Source organism: Cryptomeria japonica, chromosome 8 (genome assembly GCF_030272615.1).
Source record: "Cryptomeria japonica chromosome 8, Sugi_1.0, whole genome shotgun sequence".
NCBI classification, from domain to species: domain Eukaryota; kingdom Viridiplantae; phylum Streptophyta; class Pinopsida; order Cupressales; family Cupressaceae; genus Cryptomeria; species Cryptomeria japonica.
In genome coordinates, this window is record NC_081412.1 from 417432971 (window position 1) to 417460244 (window position 27274).

The 27274-nt window shown below is 37.4% G+C and overlaps 1 protein-coding gene across 10 annotated transcripts in view; it reads left to right on the forward strand.

Annotated features, from left to right (window-relative positions):
• The window catches only part of LOC131028547 (histone deacetylase 15), a 122311-nt gene that overhangs the window by 48553 nt on the left and 46484 nt on the right, over positions 1–27274 (forward strand). For all 10 annotated transcript variants that reach the window (XR_009102602.2, XR_009102600.2, XR_009102601.2 and 7 more), the window contains exons 6-7: positions 24396–24460; positions 24936–24991. Coding sequence is in view for 7 of the 10 variants with exons in the window: in XM_057958838.2 (XP_057814821.1) it covers positions 24396–24460; positions 24936–24991 (121 nt within the window). In the remaining 3 variants the exon portion in view is untranslated. The remainder of the gene's footprint in view (positions 1–24395; positions 24461–24935; positions 24992–27274) is intronic.

Below are 27274 nucleotides of genomic sequence, written 5' to 3' on the forward strand. Positions count from 1 at the left end.
AGTCAAAAAGGGGGGGAGTTACGCCAAATGAAGGCAAAAAAAACAAAAAAAAACTCATTTTTAAAGCTTGCCTGATGGTTTTTTTGGGTCACGCGAGTCCATCTGAAAGACTCGCGAGTCCATGCAAAAGGCTCGCGCGAGTCCTTGCAAAAGACTCGCGAGTCTTTCAAATGGACTCGCCAGGACTCGCCTCACGAGTCCTTGGCGAGTCGACTCGTGGCTCCCATGAGTCCGTGGCGAGTCCACGAGTTTTAAAACTATGCGGTTGATATTCTGAATAGATTTGGGATGTTGGATTGCAAACTTATGTCTACTCCTATGAAAACTAACTTGAAGAAATTGAGTTTATCTGTAGCTAACTTTGATTTTGCAGATCCTTCTGAGTACAGACAGTTGATTGGATCATTGATGTACCTGGTGAACACTAGACCAAACATTTGTTATGCAGTGAGTACACTCAGCCAGTTTATGAACAAGCCAAAGCACGTTCACCTTGTTGCAGCCAAACATATTCTGAGATACTCGCGTGGAATTGTTGGCTATGGGCTGAAGTATCCAATCAACACTATAATTACCTTGGAAGGTTACTCAGATTCTGATTGGGCAGGAAGTGTTACAGATAGGAAGAGCACTTCAGGTATCTGTTTCAGTTTGGGTTCTGTTGTTATATCCTGGGCCAACAGGAAACAATCCTCAGTAGCCTTGAGTACTGTAGAAGCTGAGTATATTGCATCGAGTGTTACATCAAGAGAAGCAGTGTGGATTTGGAAGCTTCTTGCTGGGTTGTTTGGACAACCTTGAGAACCCACAGTTATTCATTGTGATAATCAAAGTTGTATTAAAATGTTTGCTAATCCTGTGTTTCATGACAGATCAAAACATGTGGAAACTCACTATCACTATGTTCGTGATATGGTACAAAGAGGTGCCTTACAGCTGAAATATGTCAGCACTGATGAGCAGGTTGCAGACATTCTCACCAAGCCCCTTGGTCGTGTGAAGTTTGAATACTTCAGAGATAGGCTTGGAATTGTGGAGAATCCAGCTATGACTGAGAGGGAGTCTCAGTCTCAGTGATGCATCAAGTTGCATCTTCCACCCTCTGCGAGCAATGCATGGTGGATTCACCCTCTGCGGGCAATGCAAGGTGACAGTATATCCTTCTCTGGGAGAATGTTGACATGAAAGACCTCTTCCACCCTCTGCAGGCAATGCACGATGGAAAGTTTTGTTGTTTTCTTGCAGGTTACATTCATCCTATGCGGGCAATGTAAGATGAATCTCATAAAGAAGTCTATGATGCATGATTACACTATAGCTGACTGAATCCTCTCTAGCTAAGAGGGCGTGTTGAAATAATAGCTAGTTTGGATTACCCTGCAAATCAAATATAAAGTAACTTGTATTATTTGTATTAGGCTGGGCCCAAACGCATAATGTAACTTGTGCAAACTTAAATTGTATTTGGCTGGGACCAAAACATATATTGTAACGTGTAGGCCCCAAAGCTGGGCGGTAAAATGTAAAAGCAAATTATGTTTTATTTTGGCGCCAAGGATCAAGTTGGCTGGGTCAAGTTGAAGGGAAGGCTCAACCTCCCTTACAACATATACAATGCGAAAATCATCAAGGCAGCGAACTAAAGCAAATTCATCCCTCTGCCTTATGCGAATTGTCTACAATAGCGAACTTCATCGAATTGTGCTTATCAGTCAGCAATTTGTCTACTAGGCTGGGCGGAGTTCTTCTGGGCTGCCGAATTTGCCTTAGGTCTATTGGAGCGTGTCAAGGCTGCCCAAAGGCTATCTAAGTTTGACAGCGATTTGCACATCACCTTGACTTCCAAATTAAGATAAGTTTTGCTATAGTTGATTTATGCCCTAGAAGGGTAAACTTGTAATCTGCTTAATCAAATCAGTTCTAAGATTATTGTTGCTGGGTTTTTCCTCCAAGAGGGAGGTTTTCCCAAGGTGTCACTGTGTTATGTGTGCATTTGTGTTTTCTCGTTCTTTACTGTCAATCTGATTGCTAAGTTTAACATAAAACTAACAGAGGATCCCTTCAATTGGTTGAACAACAAGAATGGAAGAGGTTGCATGAAGCATTCAACTCCAAAAACTCATCAATCTAGAAGTGGGAGTTGAAGTAGAAGTGGGAGTTGAAGTAGAAGTCAGAGTTGAAGCATAAGTTGGATTCATGGTTAGGAAAGGAGACATTAGAACATCCTATTGCTTATGAACATTGACTTGCAATGTATAGAGGAAGAGCGGGCCAAGATGACTAGACATCTGTATCTTCTAGAAGAAGTGTGTGTTTATCTTTTTTACCAACTTTGGCTTGAGGATTCAACAAAACCGTCTCTATGTATGGAAAGTCTTCATCTTGAGTCAAAGTCTAAGGATTTTTGCATAGACAAAGAAGGGGAAGCGTATGAAAGAAATCTTTGTGGTATTGAAGAAGAAATCAAGCCAAACACACTAGGGCAAAGGTTTGGAGTAAAGACAAGAACCCATGGGTGATAGTAGTGTGCAAAACATTGAAGTCTCTAGAAGAATTGAGAATTCTCATTTGTTTGTGAGTGCTGCTAGAGCACCAAAACCTTCAAATTTGAGCCATTTGAGGAGAAGTTGTAGTCACTAAATGAGCTCAAGTGTAGTGAGGTAGAAGCTACCTAAGTTAATAGGAAATGGATTGGAGAATTCAATATGATACTACAAACTTGCAAAATCATTTGGGTGGCATGTGAACAAAATGATATAAATTATTGGCTATGGTCATTCCCAACCACCCTCCAAGGTGGTGGTGATAGACTGGTACATAGAGATTGAGCTGGCAAGTTGAAATAATTGGGTGAAATATATGGAAGGCTTTCAAAGAATAATTTAGATTTCTTTGGGATAACAATGAAATTGTTGTTAAAATTTACAATAATTGGCAAGGAAAACATGAGAACATGAGAGCTTATGAGTGGAGGCTAAAGGAATTATTAGTCAAATTGGAGAGACAAAAAATGAATGGATTAGATTTAAAAAAGTTCATTGAAGGTCTCACTCCTTCATTGTGAAAGAAAATGAAAATAGCACTACCTAAATCCTATACAAAAATGTACAATAGAGCTATGCAAATGGAAAGTGAAGACAAGATCCCTTCACATTCAAAAAGATAAATTGATGAAGATTTTGTCAAATGCAAGCAATGATAGTGAACCAAGATTAGTCAAGCGTTATAGAGATATATGGTTTGTATGATAAATAAATTAAAAGTAAATATAGAATCTAACAAGGAACCTAAAGATTTATGTTGCTCGAATTGAAAAGCAAAAGGCCACACACCAAAACAAATTGTCGTAAGATGAACTTCACTAAAGAATGGTTATATAATTTGAAAAACAACCACACAAGTAATTGTTTTGCAAGGGTTTGCTCCACCTAACACACCATCAAAGCTGCATAACAATAAGAATGCATTTCCAAGTGGCAATTAGAATCCGAAAGCAATAATAGATTTAATAACAATAATGGGGGAGGTAGAAGTGTCGGTGTAATTAAGGTGTTGTACCCTGGTTTTTCTTCACCTAGGTCCTAATTACTTGTCACCTAAGCTTACTTAGGGACCACATAGGAGCATTCCCACTTTAGGTGGTATTATCACATTATAACTTTCCACCTTTAGTGGTTTTATCATGTCATCACTTTTCCACCTTAGGTGAGTGATCTACCTTTAGTGGACGTATCACACTATCACTTTTTCACCTTAGGTGGGTGATAAGTTATCACTTTATGTCTCATGTCATAAGATTAAGACACTTGTCATAATCTTATGCCTTCATATGTCTCACCTTGGCCTATTTAACCAAAGGGTCTCCTATGTACTATCATAAGTTCCATTGATCGATTCTATTGCATCATTGATGATAATATAGTTTATTCTTGTGCTTCCATTAGGCCTCTAGATCTTGGGTGGCTACCTTCATAGCCAAGTCTTACACGAAGTCGAATCCAATGTGACTCCAAAGGTCAACCTATACTACAGTGTCAAGGTTGTATTGCGTAGGGTCACTTCACAAGGATTGCTTGAGATATTAGGGTCAGAATGGAACTACTTTATAAATGGTGTGGACTCAAAGGCCACTATAACACTACATGTTTGAAGCAAACACTAAGCATCAACATGATTGATCTAGAGTGAAATAACAAAGTATTGACTATTGTTTGGGTACAAATGCAAATGCAAATATGATAACAAATCAATTGACATCAGATAATATTATTGTCAGTCAAGTACCTTAAGCCACCTCACTAATTAAGTAGTGGATGAGATGGTGTATGTAATGACCCATTTAAAAAACTTGGAAATAACGAAGATCCAATAATTGATTTCTCATTGTTAGATGATCAAGCTATTGATCCCATACTCCCTATGATGAATTTGTGAAGGAAGTCAATAGCAGTACATATGGAGATGGAAGTGCTTGGAGTTGTCATGGAGCTAAAGGTAATCATTGGATATCAAACAGTTGTACTTATCTTTGTTGTCATCTCATGATGCATGAAGGCATAGAATGCATTGTTGGGTTCATGGTGGTTGGCAGCAGGAAAAGCTAGTCACAATTGGAAAAGTCATGTAATCTCCATTAAAAACAATGGCTGCAAATATATAATAGTTTACTTATCTATTTGATAAAGCTAGTACATGCATTAATGAATATTAGTGATAATGCATACTAGATAGAGTAATAGAAGTGTATCTTTATTCATGTGAAGTTCTTACATGGAGACCGCAGATGATTAGCTAAGGATCATTGTACTTTCCTAGACTGCAAGAAGCTTATTTGAAGAACCAGATGGTTGCCAAGAAGAAAACAATTATCGATAACTACTAATAATTTCCTCTAACAACTATGCACAAGCTGAAAAAAAATTTGAACATAGTTGGACACAAACAGATCAACAAAACTTTACAAAGCTGTTTTGTGCAAACTACATCACCCCTCCCAACAAGAAAAGTTAGATTTTGAGACAACAAGTAGAGAACAAAATAAATCAAGTACTATTAGATAAAGTTTTCCAAATTGTGGCAAGATTGTAGAGGAAGTAGGGGTTTCAAGTTGATGCTTCCCACATTCAGCCAAAACAACTTAATTAGAATTGGAGTGTTCACAACGAGTGAACATTTCAAAATGAAGAATGTACAAAGATATTGGGAATGTTGGACCTTAGGCATGCCTAATCTTATATGTGGATTGGTCTTTTTACTTGGAACCAGAAAGAAAAAATTATGAAGTCTATTTTGATTTTTAGAATAGCTAGCATACCTAGTACTTGCCAGTGGCCATGCAATTTAATAAACTTTGATGGAGGACCGTACAAACAATAAGTAGTCAAGTTTGAATGCACACTAGACTTTAAAAATACTTTAGCAAGTGGAACATTGCACCCAAATGGTATTTTAAGTAATATTCATGAAAATCTCTAAGTTACTGGGTTCGCTGGTTGGGCAGCCAGATCCAGGTCCAGTTAGCACCAGGTCCGTGGGACTGGTTTGGTTCGCCAATGGGTCCATATATTTGCAGTGTCATCTGTAAAAACAAAATTGCAGTCATCCATCAGGAGATTTTTATTCGTTTAAGTTAATTTTCACCCTACCGTAGCCATCATTCAGCCAACCTATATAAACGGAGGCCATCGTTATATTATATCTAATGATAAAATATATAACGATGGCTTCCCTTTATACAGATTGGCTATCATTATATAATATAAGGAATTAATTGTTTAAGTTGGCTATTATCATTAAAGTATACGAATGCACCATTCATGGTAATTAAATTGAATTAAATTATATCATATAATAATAATAATATTGTATATTAATATATATAATATTATTAATTTATTATATAATAAATTAATAATATTATATATATTAATATATTATTATTATATAATAAATTAATAATATTATATATATTAATATATTATTATTATATAATAAATTAATAATATTATATTATAGATATTATATTATATATTATTATTGTATATTAGAGATGCATACAATTGAATAGAATTATATTCCATTACGATCGGAAAAGAAGGGAGTTGGAGAGCGCTCTGCAACTAGGGCACAAAAACCAGGGTGCCGTTGGTTGCAGTACGCTATTGCGTGTGGGGGCTCCTTGGCCTTGCTGGGAAGCCCTCGAGTCTTTTATTGCCGCTCCTGCATTAAATGGAGCTGAATAAAGATGGTTTCACCAACCCTAAACAGCCCATTCATCCTATTGCGAACACTCGGGAGCCGAAGAAGACCTTCAGCCAAGCAGTGGAGGGCAAGAGGGTTTCATTTCTAGAAGATGCAAGGTTCGAAGCCGCTCTCCACCATGAAGATGAGACCAATCTCGTGCCAACACAAGGTGAGGTCCACTCCTCCAAACGCATCACCATTAAACCTAATGACTCCATGCTTTCTGCCATTTCTTCGGAGATTTCTAAACTTAGGGATTCAGCAATTTTTTTTTGCTGCCTTTGATGTAAATAACTTACCATCTCGTCAATATATGAACAAATGGCTGCAAGATGTGTGGGTTAATAAATTAGGGTTTCATTTTTCGTTTTGTAGAATGATTCAAAAGGGGTTGTTTTTGATCTTCTTTGACAATAAGGAAACCCAAAGCAAAATTGTAAATAAACAGTTCTGGTCAGTAGGAAACTCGTCTTTTAGGGTGGTTTGCTGGGACCCCGATGCTTGTAATGATGAGATTCTTGCCCTTTCCTGCCCGAAATGGATAACTGTTAAGAATATCCCACCTTTCCTGTGGTCTTGTGTAGATAAAATGGTGGAACCCCTAGGAAAAATTGTTAAAATCGATTCTTCTCCCTCGGTCCTCCCGCATCTCGATGCTAGACTTCTCATTGCATTAAAACCAGGTTTGAGTTACCCTGCAGAAATTGTTATTCGGCTAAACAATAAAACCTACTACTGTTCAATTGAATATATGGGCGGAATAGATGCATGTCACTACTGTAAAGTTAGTGGCCATTTTAGGTATAAATGTCCCTTATTATCAGGCAAATCTTCAAAATTTAAATTTAGGGCATCTTGTCCCCCCCGGTTAATGAAATCGAGCCCTCTGAACCTGACCCCTCGTCTTTCTCCTCCCTCCCCCTCGCATTTTCCCCACACCCCTCCCCCTGCCTCTTCCTCCCCCTCGATGTCAAACTCCATCTTAGACTACAACAATGCCATTAAAGAAGCCCTAGCCGCTGCTCAGCCTCCCCCCTTCACCCCCCATGATTCACTTGATACTCCTGCACATCCCTCTAATCCGAGGACTCTTAATGCACAATAACTAGTGATGGAAAAATTGAGAAAAGCAGCGGAAGCAAGAAAAGTACTTGAACTAAACCTCATCAAGCAGAAATTGGAAATTGAAGCCTCTCGGTGTCATCTACCTGACCTTGAGGAGATTGATAGGGGTACTCCAGATTTGGCAGGCACCATTAGTAGGGTCTTGGCCCAAGGCCCCGAGCAACTCACCTGCAAAGAACCGAATGGTTTCAATACTAAGGAACCCCATACCTTGAAAGGGGATAGGCAAGGAACTTCTCTGGAGAAGGTACCATCAACCCCTCTAGAAGAATTTGGTAATTTAGAGGACTCTAAGGGAAACCCTGCTAGTGGTGTCCCCTTCACTGATAGCACCCCTACCAGTGCCCTGAAGACAGAATTTGTTACCCCTCAGGTAATGCATCCCAGTGTAGATCCATTCACCCCGGTGGAAACCAATTTTGAACAAGGACTGACAGTACCTCAAGATGGATTTACCATGGTTAAGCATAGGAAAGCGAGAAGGAAGAGGTCTCCTAAGAACAGCAAAGATAGTGCTAACAAGAAGGAATCTCTAGGCCCTGAACAAATCTCCGATGCAAGGAAAAAGAGAGGTAGACCCTCCTCTTCTATTGCATTTGATGCTAGCAATATAGCAAACAAAGAGGACTGGCCCAAGTGTTTTGAGGGTTTCAAAGCCCTAACCGACCCCTCCCAACCAGGTGACTCATGTTGAAAACCATTTCTTGGAATATCAGAGGCCTGGAGGCCCCTGATCGAAAATACATCATAAAGAGATTTCTCAGTGCTCATAAGAACATGGACTGCCTCTTGCAGGAACTAAAAGCAGTGGGCTTCACACTGCAAATTGGACTCAAATGTATTTGGAAGGAGGCCACTCCCTTCTACACTAACCTTACCAAAGGAAAAGGTGGCTCAGCCATACTCCTTATTCCTAAATGGGCCAATAAAGTAGTTAACTGGGGTCAATCCCCTTGTGCCAGAGCTATTTGGGTGTCAATTCAAATGGAGAACCAGAAGTTTGGAATCTGCTCTATTTACGCCCCGAATGACTACAGAGAAAGAGGTGAACTATGGAACTGGCTAACAATGCTAGAGTATATCCCCTGGATTATTGGGGGAGACTTCAACATGATAGAATCTCCCAGTGATAAAAAGGGGGGCGATAAATTTGAATGGAAGGGAATGGAAAGGTTACAATGGGATAGAATGATCAATAAACTTCACCTTTTTGACCCTATTGCTGGGAGGAAAGACAATCTGAACACTATTTGGTACACCTGGTGTAATTATCAACAGCTGAATAAAAGGATATACTGCAGATTAGACTGGCTCTACCGCAATAAATCCCACTTTATGATACACAAGAACCCTAATGGTGACTACTATTCTGTATCCCCTTATACCCTCTCAGATCATCACTCGATAATAATGGGAATAGACCTCTCCCCAGTGGCCCCTCCCCCCTCCTCAAGAGCCTCTTCATTCATCCTAAACACTAGACTCCTAGATGATGAGGACCTGTGCTCTGCCCTGACCTTCATTAGACTATTTAACAAGAGGGATAGGAGCCAGCTCTCTAACATAGATGCTTGGAACGCAAACATCAAAACTTGGACCACCCTTTGTCAAACAGTGGGTAAAAAGAGGGCCAAGGATCCCAGGAGGGTTGAAAGAATACTGCAAGAGGAACTATGTAAAGCAGAAATGAATCTCCAGAATTCTCCGAACGATGGAAACCTCACTTGCTCTCTCATGACAATAAAAGATCACCTTAGGGCTATTCAAAACCAGAAAATTAAAGGTCTTAAAACCAGATCCAAACTTAACTGGCTGGACTCAAGGGACAAGGGCTCCAAATTCTTTTTCCACATGCTCAAAGTTAAGGAAGCTAAGGAGAGCATTACTGATATTTGGGACAACAACACTCACATCACAGACTCCCAGGGGATCCTACAATGCTTCTCCCTCTTTTATCAGAATCTTTTTTCCTTAGAAGAGCTAGATGTCGAGCACAGACATGCTAGAGAGCTTGTAAAACAATTAACCCCTCCCAAGCTTGATGAGAAGGATTATGAAGTATTGGAATGCCCCATCTCAAGGGAGGAAATAGCTATGGCCATCTCCTCTATGGGTAATGACAGGTCCCCTGGACCTGATGGATTCCCAGTGGAATTCTATAAGAAAAATTCTAAGTGGATTGTTGACGACCTCCATGCCCTATATCTGGAGGCCATTTCCAAAGGAACCCTTGGCAAAGAGATCAATCAAGGGCTTATCAAACTCATCCCCAAGGAAGGAGACAAGACCTTGGTCAAGAACTGGAGGCCCATCACACTACTAAATGTATCTTATAAAATCTTGGCTAAAGTAGTAGCAAACAGGTTAATTAGTATACTGCCAAAGATTATTAGTCCTACTCAAATAGGATTTGTTAAAGGCAGGTTCATCCTGGAGAATTTGGTGACCTGCTGGGAGTCCCTAGATTGGGCCAAGCTCTCAGGGCAGAATGGAGCTATGTTATTAATAGATTTTGAGAAGGCATATGATAGGATAGAATGGGGATTCATTTTACAGATGCTAGCTAGTCTGGGCTTTCCAAATTCCTTCTGCAGGATTGTCCAGACCCTATTTAGTGATGCTAATGCAGTAGTGGAAGTGAACGGACTAAAATCTGACAACATCTCGCTTTCCAGATCAATTAGACAGGGGTGTCCTCTTGCCCCGACCCTGTTTGTCCTGGCTGCAGATGCTATGCACTACATATTAAAGGACTGCAGCTTATCCCCTAAGGTAAAAGGAATTGCCCTCCCTAATAAAGAAGAAATCAGGAATATACAGTTTGCAGATGATACAGCTATCCTATTCTCCCTAGAAGAGGAGAACTTAACACATCTTCACAATATCGAGATATTCTGCAAAGCATCAGGTAGTAGAATTGCCCTCCACAAATCTACCCTGCTAGGCTGGATTGATGAACCTCCTAATTGGTTATCTAAGTTTGACCTAAGGTGAGGAGGCCCAAATACCATCATTAGATATTTGGGAATCCCCTTCTCAGTCTCTCCAAATTTGAAAGAAATGTGGGAATGGTTCAGAAACAAGGTAGATAAGAAACTCTCTAAATGGAACCGGAACTTCCTTTCCTTAGTAGGTAGATTCCAAGTTTGCCAGAAGCTACTCTCTTCATATAACATATACTACTCCTCAGCTTGGTTATTCACCAACTATCAGTTCAATTACATTCAAAAGCAAATCAGGAATTTCCTCTGGTCAGATGGAAAAGGAAAAAAGAAGCAACATGCTGTTAAATGGGATTGGTGTACTATATCTAAGTTGCAAGGAGGCATAGGCCTCAAAGACCTTAAACTTCAAGGAATTGCTCTGGCTGCCAAATGGATTTGTAAATCCATTGAAGGCAATGAACCCTGGAAAGTCCTTGTTAGGAACAATATACAATGCTCAACTCCAAAATCAGCAAAAAAATGGAAGAACCTACCCATGTGTGATCTGATTGTGGGGAATTTTGACATTAGCAATAATGACATAATTGATAAGAAAGGTTCTCTCAATGTGAAAAGGTCTATATGGTGGAATACTCTACACAACGGGAAACAGTTATCATATCTTCAAGGATGCTGTGCCCTGATGTAATGTCCCCTACCTGATCTATTTCAATATATTAAAATTGATTGATATTCTTCAATGAGTTATTATCAAGTGCTTATCTATTTGCCTCATTAGATGATTAATTTCATCATTCGTAGTTCTCAATATAGATATCAGACCTTGCTACTACTTCAGTTTTAAGAGAGAAGGCTTTACGTATGTTACCAAAGTGCTTAGAGACCAACTACAATAGGTTCCCTCAAAGTTTACAGATCCAAGCCCTTACCTATGTTGGGTCTATACCCTCAAGGCTTATGGGTCGCTGATCCCCACCCTATCTTGGGATTTAACCTATTGCTTGGATTTAGACTGCCCCTCTTTGGAACATCTCATTCCCATCTTCTTAAATACGGACAGTAATAACATGATTTAGATTATAAGTATAAATATTTCTTATGTATTATGAATATATATGTGAAATTGCGTATGACTGTCATACATATTGCAGTCCATATTAATATTACTATTACTATCAATTCCGCATAAGAAGATTATTGGGCTTCATATATTAAGCATACTTATTAAAAACATCCCATGCATACCACCAAGAACAAGGATGTTACTGCCTGTAACTTAATAACAGTTCTGATCTGATCTGATCCATGGTGATGTAACTGGATGCTTTGATTCCTTTTTCTTTATATCTCTCAATGTGAGGGAGAGGTCATACCTCTTCATCATGTATGCCCTTTGGCAAGGGACACACCCTTTCACCATTAACACCCTATGAAAGTGTGCAACTCTTCATTATTTCTGCCCTTTGAAAGGGACACAACCTTTCACAATCAGACCTGCACTTCTTATTTAAATCAGATCTGCACTTCTGATTTCCAAGTTATCCCCCTCCCAAATGAGGTTCTCTTCTCCCTTTTATATCTTATTGTTGAGGGAGTCACAACTTTTCCTTCCATGTCTTTTAACCATTCATTAACTTAATTAAATTCTAATTAATTATATTCTTTATATTATAATTTAATTTTTAATATTTTAAATTTATTATTATTATTTATTATTAAATTCTATTTCAAAAGGGGGGACATTACACCTGAAATGGCATAACCAGGGACTGGTCACATTTGAGCACATTTTGGAAAATGGCACTCTGTCCTCCTGGGAATCTCTCAGCTCTAGATTCAACCTCCCCCTATCCCAGGCCAGAACCTATTCCATCCTCAACTCTGCACTCGCCCCCATCCTCCCTGCTTCCCCACCTCCTCCCCACCTCCCTTAGCCTCCCTCTGCTGGATAGATGGATCCCCCCTGCTGCTAATCAAAGCCAAAATGATATACTCCACCCTTACTGATTCTAGGGACATCCTTGATCATCTTAACTGTGCCTGGAACCTGTCATGGGACTCTAAACGATGGCATTTTACCCTATCGAGATTCTGGTCCTACCCGACTGAGCCTAAAAAGAAATTCTTTGCCTGGAGACTCATTCTTCATAAACTGCCACTGAAAGACAACAACAGAGACCCCCTTCTGTGTAAACTTTGTCGTGTCCCTGAATCTGTTTATCACATTTTTTTTGGCTGTCATGTTGCTAGAGAAGTATGGAATCTGTTTGGTATCTCACTTAATAGCAATTGTTTTATTGTTGAAGAGATGGTATTTGGTTATATTAGAGGCGGCAAGAAACATACTAATCTATTCTGGTCTGCTCTCTCGTTGGAAATTATGTGGATCATCTGGAAATTTAGGAATGATGATGTGTTTAATGGTAAGAGTAGGAACCTCACTGAGTCTCTTAGGAGACTCATCCATTACTTTGTTGCTATGCAGGTCACAGCCGTTCTAAGACTGGAGGAGGACAAATTTGACAGGTGGTTAAATAATGGATCTACTCTAGTTTTCATAAGAGAACTCTCGCATGGATTCACTTGGGATCGCATGGGAAGCAATAAGACTCACTTTGAGCAAGGGTTGATGAGGATCATGCAAGAGATGGAGGCACGACAACAAAGAGAAGACTTCATTGAGTTGGAGCTGGAGCTGGAAGGAATGCCCTCCCCCCCCTACAGAGATCAGTTCGCTGATGGGAATGTGCTGGTTTGGAGCGATGGAGAGCTAGGTTGGACTGCTTGGCTCCCTGCTTGGCTCCCCCCTGTGGGTGACAACAACGACCTTGGATCCTCCTTTGTGTTCAATTAGCTGTATTCCCCGAGACGCTTTATCATGACTATCATTTTGTATGTAATTTTGTAATTTCAGCTCCTATGTAAATCACTGTATATCATGGATTGAGCTGTTATCTGATATAGCTCTTGATCTTATGTGTTAACTCTTTAGTCGGCTGAAAGGTTCACAGCCCAAACTCTCGATTTTTGTAACTCATGCTTATATGATGCTTAATACAAAAAAATTATTGTATATTAATATATAATATTATTATTATTGTATATACATATAAATTTTGTACATTGTTTTTGTACTAATGAACCCAAAACAAACCCAAACCCTTTTTCTAAATTTTGCCGTACCGGTGTATCGGTTCTTTGAACCCAAACCGGTGCTCGAACTTGAACCGATAACTTAGGAAAATTTTGTTAATTTCTCTTAGAGATCATGGGCGTGCCTTCTCCCATTTCAGTAGCTTGTTGGAATAATTCCCTGGGATTTGTCAAATTTGTAGTCTAAGGAAGAGCCAATTGTACAAGGCTATAATTATGCGACAATTGTTTCATCAGTAGAATGAGAAGTATCGAAGATAATAGTAATAGGGGATTGATTAGATTGAACAGTAATTGAACAAGTGCTATAGTGTCATACACCAGGAGCAGAAGGGTAGAAACGACCAGACTATATAGCACAAGAAGAAGGAAGATGTATAGTAAGTTATGAGTACGATGAGGGGTGTATGGTAAATTATGGTAGCAAGCTTGATGGAAAGGATGTATAGTTGGAAGAAAGAACATAGATTGCAGTCCATACAAAAGAAGAAGTAGATGTATGAAAGAACATTGGATGGCATATGGAAGAGAATTTTTTAAGAGATTGTATGGTGAGAGTGGAGGCAACCTATATTTGAGTTTGAAATTGAGTTGAAGAGAAGTATAATGTAATGTGTCATAGAAAAGTGCATCTTGCAATAGGAAGAAGAGTTTGACCATTAAGAGCTGCAAATCTTGCTAATATGATGAGAGGCATGCAAGCTTGATTGGATGCTATAGAAGAATAATAGAATATTGACGAAGAAACACTCTTGCAGAAATAAATGAAGATAGATATGTCAAAGAGGAACTTGAAGCCCAATTATTAGAACTTGAAGATGAGCTCTGACCTGAGGAAAAGACCATCAAAGCCATGTAAAAATTGTGAGGGAAGTTAAATATTGATGCCTCCATTTTGCTTGACATTTAAATTGTGAGGATTTAATAAATTGAACTATAAAGCTAGAAGAGCATTTTGATTCTGACAAAATAGATGATCTCTAAAAGTTCAATTTTCATTACTAAGCTAAACTATCATGCAGAAATAGATGGCAAAATAAATGATAAAAACCTGGAATAAGAAGGCTTTAAAATTCAAGGGAATATTTTTTGCGTTCTGATTATCCATTTAATCCGCTTGATAATATGTAAAGCTTGAGGCAAAAGAGTTGAGAACTTGAATGTAAACAATTATGCTTAGGAATTCCATGAGCTGACTATCAGATTTGGTCACATAAAATAAGATAAAGAGAAAGATACCAGGTATGCAAGTGGCCTTAACCTTCCATTTAGGAAGAGTAGAGTATATCTAAGCTGGATTATGAGAAGAGGCTAATCAGATGGTTTTGAGGGTAGGAAACTTTGTTGAAAAGGCAATTTGCCAAGAGTAGGATAGTGCCAGGGTGGAAGGGAAATGATTGATAGGGTTCAAGCATCGATACACCAGATGTAATGCCCCCAAATTAGAGATACCCAATTTTTCTCCTAATTGAGGTAGAGTAGGGTTTAGAGATACCTGTTACTTTTTCTGAAACTCTGCAAGTAAGTTAGAAAATCACATCTCATTAAATAGATCTATTAATTAGGAAACACCTATCATAGATATGTAAGACACAGTCTGAAATGACAAGATTAAATTATGCTTGAGAGTTCAATCATAGAGTGCATAGAAGAGGGTGACTAGATAGGGTGCCCTAGAAAGCCTCTACCCTAGGCCTAAGGGTGGATCTCATTCCCCCTTAGCCTCATGTGGCCCATACCATATGAGGTGGAATACCTAGTTTAGGTATCCTATCACTGTTTTCCTTAATCTTGTCACCACCTGTCTTATGTCTCATGACTAACACATTCATTCACCATGATAGAGAACATGAGGGCCATCACAATAGGGTGCCCAGAAAGTCTATCATTCATAGGCCCAACGACAGCACCCTCTGTACCCCTTTGGCCTCATGGGACCCTGGTCTTATACCATGAGGTGGCGTGCCTAGAAGGTAACTACAACACTGTTCCCCTACGTGTAATCCTCTCTCTCTCTCTCTCTCTATTATGGCTGGAAATACTCAGAATGCATGCAGATATACTGTGAGACATTGAGAACATACGCAGGAATATATTTTTCATATAATATGTCAACTACAGAATATAATTCACCAGATTTATATATAAATTCATAAAGCATTGCATCATAAGTCACAAGTATGCAGTAATAATATATGCAGTTACAGCACTTTATACTACGCACAGAAATTTATACCAACTGGAGTGTTTAGTCAAACTGCTGAGAGAAATATCTGATAACTATAAAATCAGAAACCTTCGATGGTTTAATGATTGATGAATAAGTGATTGATTGAACGAATTCCTTTGATTGTCTGATTTGAGGTATTGGTGAGTGATAATGTAATTAATGTAATTAAGGCTAGTTTGATTTATTAGTGAATGATGATTGAATGTATGCTGATTGGTTGTTGCTTGATTTGAATGATCGGAATAATGATTAATAAGTGATCATTGAATAATTGGAATGATCTCTTTTATACTTCATTGGTAAAAGGGTCACCACCTTTCATAAGACTTGGGTCACCACCCTTCATTGTTACCTTTTAAATAATATATTCTTTCCCAATTGTTCTCTCTTCCTCTCCTCCTCAAATGAGACCTTCTTCCCTTTATATCTTCCATTGGGAGGGAAAAGTCACTCCCCTTCAACATGCCTGCCCTTCGAAAGGGTCACAACCTTTCACAATCACCATCATTCAAAAGGGTCACAACCTTTCACAATATCCACCCTTCAAAAGAGTCACAACCTTTCACAATTCTACCCTTCAAACAAGACAACCTTTCATAATTTCTGCCTTACTTTGGAAGAGTCACATCCTTATTTACTTTCCATTCCTTCCTTATTTCATTGACTCTTCCTTGATTCATATGCTCCCATCTTTCTTTTCTCCTCCATCTCCCCTCTCAAATGAGGTTCTCTTCTCCCTTTTATATCTCATGTTCGAGGGAGTCACAACTTTTCATTTTCTGCTTTTTGACCATTCATTAACTTAAGTTAATTTATAATTATATTTAATTTTATATTTTAAATTAAATGTTATTTTTATTCTTTTGTAAAATAAAATTATTATTACATATTATTAAATCCTATTTCAAAGTGGGAACATTGCACCAGATGGGAGAGAGAATTTCCTCCCAACAAAATAGGAGAGGAGGATACTGACTTAAGAGAGTAACGGCTTATGGTTGCAGACGTTGTAGAAGAGGATTTGGTGACATTTGCGCTCAGGTTATCAGCATAGGGATCAAGCATATAAAGATTGATAAGTAGGAAAAATAAAGGAGAGAAAAAAAAGTGCTTTTACAGCTTAAGGAGAAAAGTGACAGAAATTGTTGAGAATCGAGATACCCTTAGTGGAGCCTTATGCAAGGTGAAATCATCATGCTTTGAATAGTTTTTAATGAGCTAGTAAAGGAGATAGCAATGATTATTGATTATTGATGAGGGTAGCAATGATTGCTTGGTGTCTACAAATATGATGCAGAAGTTGGGTTAAGTGTCCTCATCCAAACAATGCAAGGCTTCTTGGTTACATAAAGGTTATCAATTATTTCTAGGCAATGTAAGGTTAACAACTTAACAATGCATGAGATACATATTTGGGCTGGTAAGAATGCATGCAGTACGTTGTTTGGCATATCATGGTGGTATAACATTAAAATGTTCTAGAAATGTGCTTGATATGGCCAAAAACTCATCCCATGACATTTTCTGATTTGAAAACTTTAAAGAAAATGTTTCTAGATGTTTTGAACACATTTTTCTACAGTTTTCTGATTATTGTAACACCTTTACAACAAAATTAATGTGTTTTTTGAAGGGGGTGTGGGTCTCATACGGGCTCCTCTATAACAATTTTTCTTTTTGTTTTTGGGTAGAAAGCACTTTAAATGGAAGAAAAAGGTAAATTAAAGAAAAACATCAGTCATGACCATAGAATGTAATATATATATATATGTATGTATGTATATACATGTATATGTACACACACACAAACATACAAACAATAGCTGATTCTGTATTCAAGCTTGTCTACATGATTACCATATAACAATATTTGATGCATAGTAGCATTACCTTTACATGGCTTTGACATGGAAAACACATAGTGTAAGTGGAATTCGGCTATAGAGCTTTAAAATGGGAAAACATGGCAAATCAAGAAATGCTTAAATTGTCAGACATGAAAAAATCAGAGAATTTATAAGCACAATTAAGAGGGTTTTTTGAAAAAAAGGTGTTAGGAATAGGATCACAGAGCAATAAACAATAAAAAATGAATGCAGAAATACAACATAAAAAACAATACACGAGACACAGATATACGTGGTTCACCCAATGTGGGCTGTGTCCGCAGAGAAATAGCCAGTCCTTTCTTTATTTTGTCAAACAAAACAAAGGGATACAGCCTACAACACATCCACTGCAACTTCTTCTTTGCTTTTTCACTGTCTCCTCTCACAATACACAGCTGTAATACAATGCTCTCACAAATGAAGATTGCCTTCTAGGGCAAAATTTTTCCAACATAATCTCTACCGTCAGACCTGTGACCTAATGATGAACAGTCCAGATCTGCAACACAAGTGGGTGGGCAAGCTTCCCCACGCCCCCTCTCAGGAACTGGGATCCAAACACAACTGATAATTAGGTGCCATTATCAACAAAGGGGAATAAATTGCAATTTATTAAATAAATTGTGTTTGAAATGTGGGTTATTCCTATTTTTTCAGGTTTGAGGGGATTTTCTAAAAACATGGCATCTTGTTTTGACTTGGGAGCCTGGATGCCAGGTGCTGATTAATTATGTTCTTTTTCCTGTTTTATGCTACTATGGTTTGATATGTTATCTGATACATTGCGATGTTCCTCAAACAATTTGTGATGGCAGTTTTTTGTCACAATCAAATAGTCAAAGTATCTTCCCACTTAAACTAAAAGAAATTTATTCTAGGTTTGAAAATTTTATCAGTTCACTAGGTAACCTCGTTCATTTAAAAGATTATTAATGTGGTAATTATTAATTTGGCAACCATTACCACATTGTAACAGCAGAAAATTCATAATGAGCTGGAAAATTAAGTTCACCGATATTTGAATCATGTCTCAAAATGTATTTGAATGCATATTCTCATTGAAACATGCATATGATGAACTACCTTTTTCTTATTTATAACTTGCTATAATAACCTCAAAATGTCTTCCCCACAAATTTAAATGTGGTTTTTGTGCATTTGTCATCTTCTATGTCAATCTCAAGTTTCTTTCTTTTATGCTTAACTCTTTCTTGTTTTGTGCAGGCATATATGTGATAAATAAACAAGAAATAAGTGAGTTTGAGTTTTTAAGAGAGATGTTACTTTGTAATAAAATGTCTGAGAGTTGTTTAAATTTAATTTAGTTTTGTGTGGGTAGTTAATGGCAGTGGTTGATGTTAACTGTCAAACCTGCCTCTTCGACAATGCATATATATGGATTTCATGAGAAATTCTGGGTATGTTGCCTGCATGTCCATCGTTGATGATTATTTGAGACATTAGACCAAACTTTGGAGATCGTACATCATGAATGATAATGTAGATACTCTATTTTCTGTCTATTGTGTTCTGTCTATGATATGATATTGATAATAATGTTTCTACATACTTGGTCATTCTGATTATTTCACTATCCATTGTACTATATTTCACATCATTTTCTTTAGTCTACATGCCTGTTGTGACGTTTTCACACATCGCCCCATTGCAAATGGGGACCCCCTACTTTTTAGGCCCTCTTGGTCTTTTGGTTTTGGTTTTTGGGTCTTTTTGCAGCCGTCTCATCGGCCCTCTTTGTTTGCAAGTGTTTGTGGGTTAAATTTGATCATGTCTGCTTTTCGTTTGGGCAATTTTGGCCAAGTATGGGGCTCGTTTTGTCAGTTTTAGGGTTTTTTCCTTTAGTCCTAGATTTTAGGGTTTTTGAAAACTGAACATCACATTGGAATCAGAACCCTTTAAGGAATCTCCCAGTGAAATTTGAGCGAATTCTGAGCAACTTTCTATTTTTTAGGGATTTCACTGCCTCTCGGATTGTCTTCATTTTGCCAAAAATCAAACTTACTATTTTTAGTAAGTTTTTACTTATAGTGTCTCTGCATCCTATTTCACCCTAACTTTGACATTTTTGAAACACTTTCAATTTTTTGGAAAGTCTATTTGTGGCAGGTTCTTCGCAAGTAGACACTGAAGACCAAGTATTCCTAAACATTCCTAAATCCGGAAAAGTAAAAAGCAGGCTAAATTGATCAGAAATGGCTAAAAGTGAGCATCCATTCTAGAAGTGGAAATCATGAAAGTCTTCTAAGTCTGGCAAAAATCCACTTCAATTCCCAAAATGACATTTCAATCTGGAAACAATCAAAATTGGCGAAGCATGGAAAATGAGCAAAAGGCCAAATTCCTTGATCAAGTGGTTTTGGCGCCCATGTCCCCAGGTAGGGCGCCAAATTGGGTTCTTCATGGAAGACTAAAAAATATTTAAATTCTTTGGCATAAGAAAAACAGTGCCCAAGTGCCAGGTAGGGCACTGAAACAAGGTGGTCAAGGAAAATTAAAAAATGTTCAAATTCCTTCCTCATGCCCAAATAGCGCCTAGGTTCCAGTAAGGGCACTAAAAGGAGGTTGTCATTGAAAATCCAAAACAAGTCAAATTTCCTCCTTGACAGTGATCTAGTGAAAAAACTCAAAATTTCCTTCACTTAGCATGATTAGAGCACCTAGGTGCATTGGAGGGCGCCGAAATCAATTTGCCTTGGACAGGTCATAAATTTGCAAATTCCTCCACCTAGGCAATTTGGCGCCCAGGTCAAGGAGAGGGCACCAAATGAAGGAAGGCAAGGAAAAGTTTGAAAAGGAACAAATTCCCTCCTAAAATAGCGCCCAATTTGAGAGGAGGGCGCTAAAACCTCAATGCCAAGGAAAGATGAAGAAATTGAAAATTCCTCCCTCAGGGTGATTTAGCGCCCAAGGATAGCGATAGGCTCCAAAATGATGGTGTCAAGGAAAAGCATTCAAAGGAGGAAATCACACCCAAGGATGAATTGAAGATGAAGGAATCAAGGATGAACTGAACAAGAAATTTCCCCTCGGGAAAAAAAATGAAAAATCCATTAACGGGCATCAAAAATCATTCGAGCATCAAAGTGATGATAGATTTGGATTCGTGAGATAAATTCTTGGACCCTAGAACCCTAATTTGAAAATTTTCCTAAAAAATAAGAAATGTGCAAAATTGATGTAAAAGCTTCCTTGGAACAAGGCAAATTCGAAATTTCAAGAAAATTCTTCATGGATTAAGTTTTCTCTCTCCAGGGGTTTCCCGCCAAGTGGTAGTTGGGTCAATGCATGCCGAATTGATGGAGCACCTCTTTCCATGTAGTCGCCACATTTAAGGCATTATGGCTGACTCTTTTGCATGCAGTCGTTGCATTGGGGATGATGGGCATATGTGGCAGTGTGAGCATTTTTGCCTAGAGGAATCTTTATTGCACAATGGGCGATCTTTTGCATGAGGGTGCATTCATTGCATAGTAGGCACTTTTTGAATGTAATGGTAAATTAATGCTTTGTGGATGCCATTTTTGGTAGGAATGTAATTAATTGTAATGGGATGGAATTAATTGTATATGCGCATAATGGGCATTTATTGTTGATTCCCACCTTGTTGCGTCATGTGTGGGGAATCTTTTAGGGAGAAACCCTAATTAGGGTTTTGCATGTAGCTAAGGTTTAAAGCCTATATAAAGGGGTGACCCCCCTCATTTGTAAAAGGAGGGATATTTGTATGAAATTGTTGCGATAATAACAGTGAAACATTGTGCTTTGATGGTGTCCACTTAAGTTATTTTTCAAAACTTGCATGTTTTCACTTTCCTCACTTAGAGTAGAAGTAGAGTAGTGCTTTGATTTCAATGGAGAATGTTATGGTGTTTGATGAATTTCCATGGTTCATACTTTTTGCATCTTGTTGATTATAAGTTGCGTTGTAAAGTTAGCCTGAACCCCCAAATCTGTGCTAAGTTCGATTGTGAATAGTCGTTTGGATTGCGTCGTGTTGGGTATTCAAATGTACTTTCTTAATGTGAAAATCCTTAAACATCCTTAGAAGATTGCACAGGTTCTTGTGGAGTTGTAGTTAATCTTGGTGAAGCAAAACTTGGTTTATTTGGAGTTCATCCACTAGAGCACTATCTATTGATATCACTGCCCTTAGGAGTAGATTTAGATCCTTCTAACCTTTTCCCTTTTAATTTCAGTTCATTCCAATTCAGTTTATTTGAAGTAGAAGCATCGCAAAATTGCCATATCCGATGAAGAAGTTCCAACCACATCAAAGAAGTGAAAGAACGATTCAAACGTAAGTCCCCTTGGATTACCAGCATATCACATCAGGTCAACCGAGTCACGTCCATTGCATAACCGGAACCTTGGAGTCAATTGTTTGAACTTACTGCAATCTTAGAATAGGATTGAGCTTTGATCAAGAGAGTAAAGTGACCGTTGGGCAACTTTATTCTGTGTTAGGCGCTGTCATAAAAAACACGTCAACAATACCCTTTACCTATTTCTGAGGAGTTTCTATTTCTGAGGAAGCCATACCCATTTTTGCACATTGGCAAGTTAGATTTTAATTGATTCCACCAGATTGCACAAAACAGTACATTTTATTTTAGTTAATTAAACAAATCCTACATAAGGACAAAGCCTTAAATGGATTTAACCCTATATTCTTAAAGGAGCTGAGATTGATTTATGTAAATAGAGATTTGAGTGATTAAGAAATAGAAATAGAAATAGTGAGAAGGTTTGTAGAGTTTCTGGTTTCCAGTGTGTTGTTGCCTTTAGCTCCTTTGACTAGTTTTGGTACACTGATGGAAAGTTGTAAACTGGAATCTGGAAACTTTTCAGATGAATGATTATGAACTTTTGACAAATATGATCTGAAAATTCTCATGCCTACGACTAGGCTGGGCCAACAGTTTGGTTCTAGGATGCATTGCTCCTGTACGATTTTGTCTACTTTTGAATTTCATCTTTGAGATATGTGTAACTTGTTCATCTGTGCCAGTACTTGTGTCTGAGAAAATGGTGATGCTGAAAAAAGTTAAGCCATGTGGTTGGATTAACAAGATCGAATACACATAAAACAAAGATAGCTGTGATTCGAAACTGAAACTGAGACAGATTTGATTGTGACTAAGGGGATATGAATACTTTATTCTCAAAATGAATACTGATTCCTTAAAATGACCTAGGATGATGTTGTTGAATACAATTTGTAGACACACAACACAAGACACTTGGTGCACAAGTTGATGGGCAACTGTGGTGTACTAAACTGTTGGTATGGTTTTCATCGAGTGGATTGAACTATGGGGGTGGCCCAGTCTGTGGGATAAAAGCAAAACTACAGGGTTGGCCCAGTCCAGGGATGCAAAATTATACAGAATTGGATTGGTCATGTTAACAGAATGATGGTTTATGATTAGGGTTGATGCACTAAGAAAGTCAAATGAGTGCTGATACTGCATTTATGACATCCATACACAGTGGCATAAAGTGAAGGCTGAAAGTGCACTTTTATCCTCTACAGTTAGGGAGGTATATTCTCAAAATATAAACTTAGAATAAGTTTAGTTCTTGGTTTATGTGGCCATTTCTAGTGGACCTACATATATTTATTGATGGCGCAATTGTTAGCAATGTGCGAAGTTGAGACTGTAAATAAGATAATTTATTAATTCTGGATAAACTCCTCACAACTGTTTGATTCACGATGCTAAATTTTAGTTAGACAATAGGAGGCTTGTGAGATTTCTCCCAAGAAAATAACTTTTGCTTGTATTAAGTTAGAAAAATTTCATTGACAAGAGACGATGAAACATGATCTTGATTCTTAATTCAAGGACAACGCAAATTACTGATAAATATGAGCCATGAAATCACAGGCTTAATAGAAATGATGATGATCAACAAATTTTTGGGAGCTCATAAACTTATTGTTGATTCCCTACTTCACAATCGAATGATAAACGTCAATCAGACCATTTTTTTGAAGGGAAGGTAATAGGCCATAATATTTAATATATTGAAATTAACTAAAAGCAAGTGGCTGCATTCAAGCATCATGACTATTAACATTTATAAGATCTTTACCTTAAATTAAAAATAATAGAATGTTCAGCAGAATAATTTCCACAATATGCTACTCTATTTTTTCTATAATAATTCCCTATGATCTATTTGCAATAAGCCAAAATGTTTAATATGTTGCAATTAACTAAAAGCAAGTGGCTGCATTCAAGCATCATGACTATTAATATAAGTAGATCTTTAGCTTAATTTCACAAAAATAGAATGTTCTGCAGAATAATTACCACAAAATGGTACTCTATTCAATATTTATTCTATAATATTTCTGGTTTCCCTATAATCTATGTTCTATTCTCTGAACACGTTCATTATTTAATGTGTCAGTAGACATGACTGAAAGTTGTTTTAGTGTCATAACTGTGAAATTCATCATTTTCTTGCCATGCCATTTTTTCTGTATCTTAGTTATTAAACTAAGTTTTCTGAATGAGGCATTTATATATTCCCCATACATTTTGAGAAGTAGCTTCAAAGTTTGTGTTTCCTTGCATGCCATTCACACACTTCCTGTAGCTTACAGTTTCATTTTGTTAAAGAATTTCAGGGAATCCATTTTTTAGTGATCTTAATAGTAATGTTCTATTGTGGGAAGCTTCTGGCAAAAATTGTGTGCTTCTAATTTTTCACCAAAGTTTTCTACAGTATCTCATGGACTATGAAAATGTCTTCTTGATTGTTAATGTTCTATTCAAACAGGATTTTTTCCTGGAAAATGCTTTCCTATACCTGCAAGAGAGGCTACATACCAAGAGCTGGCAATGGTAAGTTTATTTTACACAAAACCCTCTTCATTGAGTCTTTCGAACTATACACTTATTAAAGTGATGGAATTCGGTTAATACTCATCTGCATGCATTTACATGTATAACCAGACTCAGTTGCACAAATCTAAACATATTGCAATGCTTAATTGTACGCATCTCCAAACACCTGCAGCTATTCAAATATAACAAATGTGCATAGCTAATCTGTTTTCTAATATTATGTAGCCAATTTATATATGTAACTTGGTAAACAATTTTGTGGCATGGAATACTAAGATTTAGTACCTGTGGAAAAATTGCTGCACTTAGGCTACATACCAAGAGCTGGCAATGGTTGGGAAAATACAGTGTTTAATGAATGTCAATGTATAGTCATAGCTATGGGTGCAAAGGTTTTAGATTTTGTCCATGTTTTGTTTCCCAACCCTATCCTTACCAAAATAATGGGTTATCTTTATATGTTTGCCTGCAGGTCCATACTTCGGAGCATGTTGATGCTGTTGAGTTAACAAGCTGCAATATCTCAAGGTATATGCCACCTTTATAAATATCCTAACCAAGATATTCCAAAATTAAAATGAACTTTTTTAATTTTAGTGAAGGAATATAATGCCTCACTTTAGGTTGTTGCTAAGATCAGTTTATTGGCACTTTTTCTTCTCTAACATTTGAATGACCAAAAGAGGCACAGGTGTCCATCTATTGGACAACAAAGAATTGAACATACTTACAATGAATGTTCTACAAATGGAAACATTGATGGGATATTTTTGAAAATTATACTTTGGTTATGGCACTAATATTACAAAAATGTGTTGTAATCAGTATAAGATAAAACTATAACCTTTGCAGGATTTTATGGTGGTTGTTTTCATGTGGTGGAAATTTATCTGGTGTAGTTTGGAAAAAGGCTTTAATTTTTAGCATCTGAAATTCTCCTATTTAGTATTTTCATTCTAGGTCTAAAGGTTTGTGTTTGAGTTCGAGTTCGAGAAGAAAAAGGTTTGTATTAAGTTCGACAATATGATATAATTTGAAAACAAAATTCTTCGTCAAATTCGCCTAATATGAATTTAAATTTTTTAAAATATATTAAATTAATATTATATTATAATTAAAATAATATTATATTAAATTTATATAAATTACAATAATTAAATATATCTATAAGTTAATTTTTTTTAGTGAAATATTTAAATTTGTTTACTTTTATATGTGGTAAATTTAAATTATTAAAATTAAGTAATATTCTATTAACTTTAAATAAATTGTAAGTTAAAATTTCTATTTAAAATCTTTAAATTTGCTAAATATTACATATATTAAATTGAAATAATTAAAGATAAAATAACATTATAGTTAAAATGATTTCTTAAAAAATGGAGCGGAGAAGGGGGCTAGGGTTTTAGAGAATCTTTCGATCTGGAGTTGCAAGAGTTTCTAAAGAAGAAGAAAGACAAAAGACAGTGCAAGCGGAAGAAATTCCTTTGCTAGATCTGTCAGAAGAAATAGAAGAAGACATCTCATTATGGCAGAAGTTGGCGGTCATAGGAAGATTCGTTGGCAAACGGTTGGAGAGGGTCAAAATCAAACATTGGGTTTCAACACATTGGACTACTCAGTCTGTGATAAAATTCATCCCTAAAGGTTTTTTCGTGGTTATTTTTGCAGAGGAGGAAGCCAGAAATAGAATTGTATCCCAACAGAATTGGTATTATGAGGGAATGCCTTTGTATTTGCAACCCTAGCATACTAATTTTGACCCGACTCCGTTAGTAGTCTATAACAAATCGATTTGGATAAGATTATACAATTTCCCAATCGAATATTGGGGAGACTCTTGTTTAGAAAGGATCGGTCGATCACTGGGCATGCTTCTTGCCATTGATAAGAAAATTATGGAAGGAGACTCATACTTATGCGCAAGATTGAAGTTAGCGGTAGTGAAAAAGATTCCTTTGCAGATTTGGTTATCATCTGCGGATCGTAAATGACTGCAAGAAGTAGAAGTTGAACTTGTGTCCACAGAGTGCGATATATGTGGAATGAATAACCATTCAACAGAAGATTGTAGGATTTTTGTTAGAAGAGCCTCCAGGAAAGGTGGAGGCAACGGAACATCCATTTGGAAAAAGAAAGGAGTGGAGGAGTTTTCTCAAGGAAATCATCTTATGATTCAAGCACCCTCTGTCGGTGAATCCTCCAAGAAAGACTCAGAAGTAAATGCTTCCAAAACAGAGGGTTTGGCCCTAGTCCAGAATCCTTTGAGTTCTAATTCAAGGGAGACAGAGGATTGTCATGCGAGTGGCTTCAAATTAGTTGTTCATAAGGGCCTATCAGACAAGGAGATAGAATTTGGCTTTGGATCAGAAAAGGACTACACCCCTGACGACAAATTGGATAATGTAGATCCGCATAGCATTAGCCAATCAGCAAACACTCTTCTGGGTAAAGGCAAAGGTTCTAGAGGTAGGAGTCATAAACAACTCAGAGAGGAAAGAGCCATGGAAAAAGGAATCTTTAGTATTCTAGATTTCATGAAGAAGGCCAAGGGAGGTTACCTCCCTTGGAGGGCAATGAAGTTATCCTCTTGGAATGTCAGGGGCCTGTCGGCCCTTGACAAGAGGCGCTTGGTCAAACGTACATGAGAAAACATTTCAAGTGATGTGATACCTTTACAAGAGACCAAGCTCAATTTAGACAAAGCGCTAAGCTTCTTGCATAAATGTGGTAAATGGGAAGGTTTTTTTACAAGAAGCAAGGGGATCGGCAGGTGGTCTAGGAATATTATGGAATCCTCGTTCAGTTAGT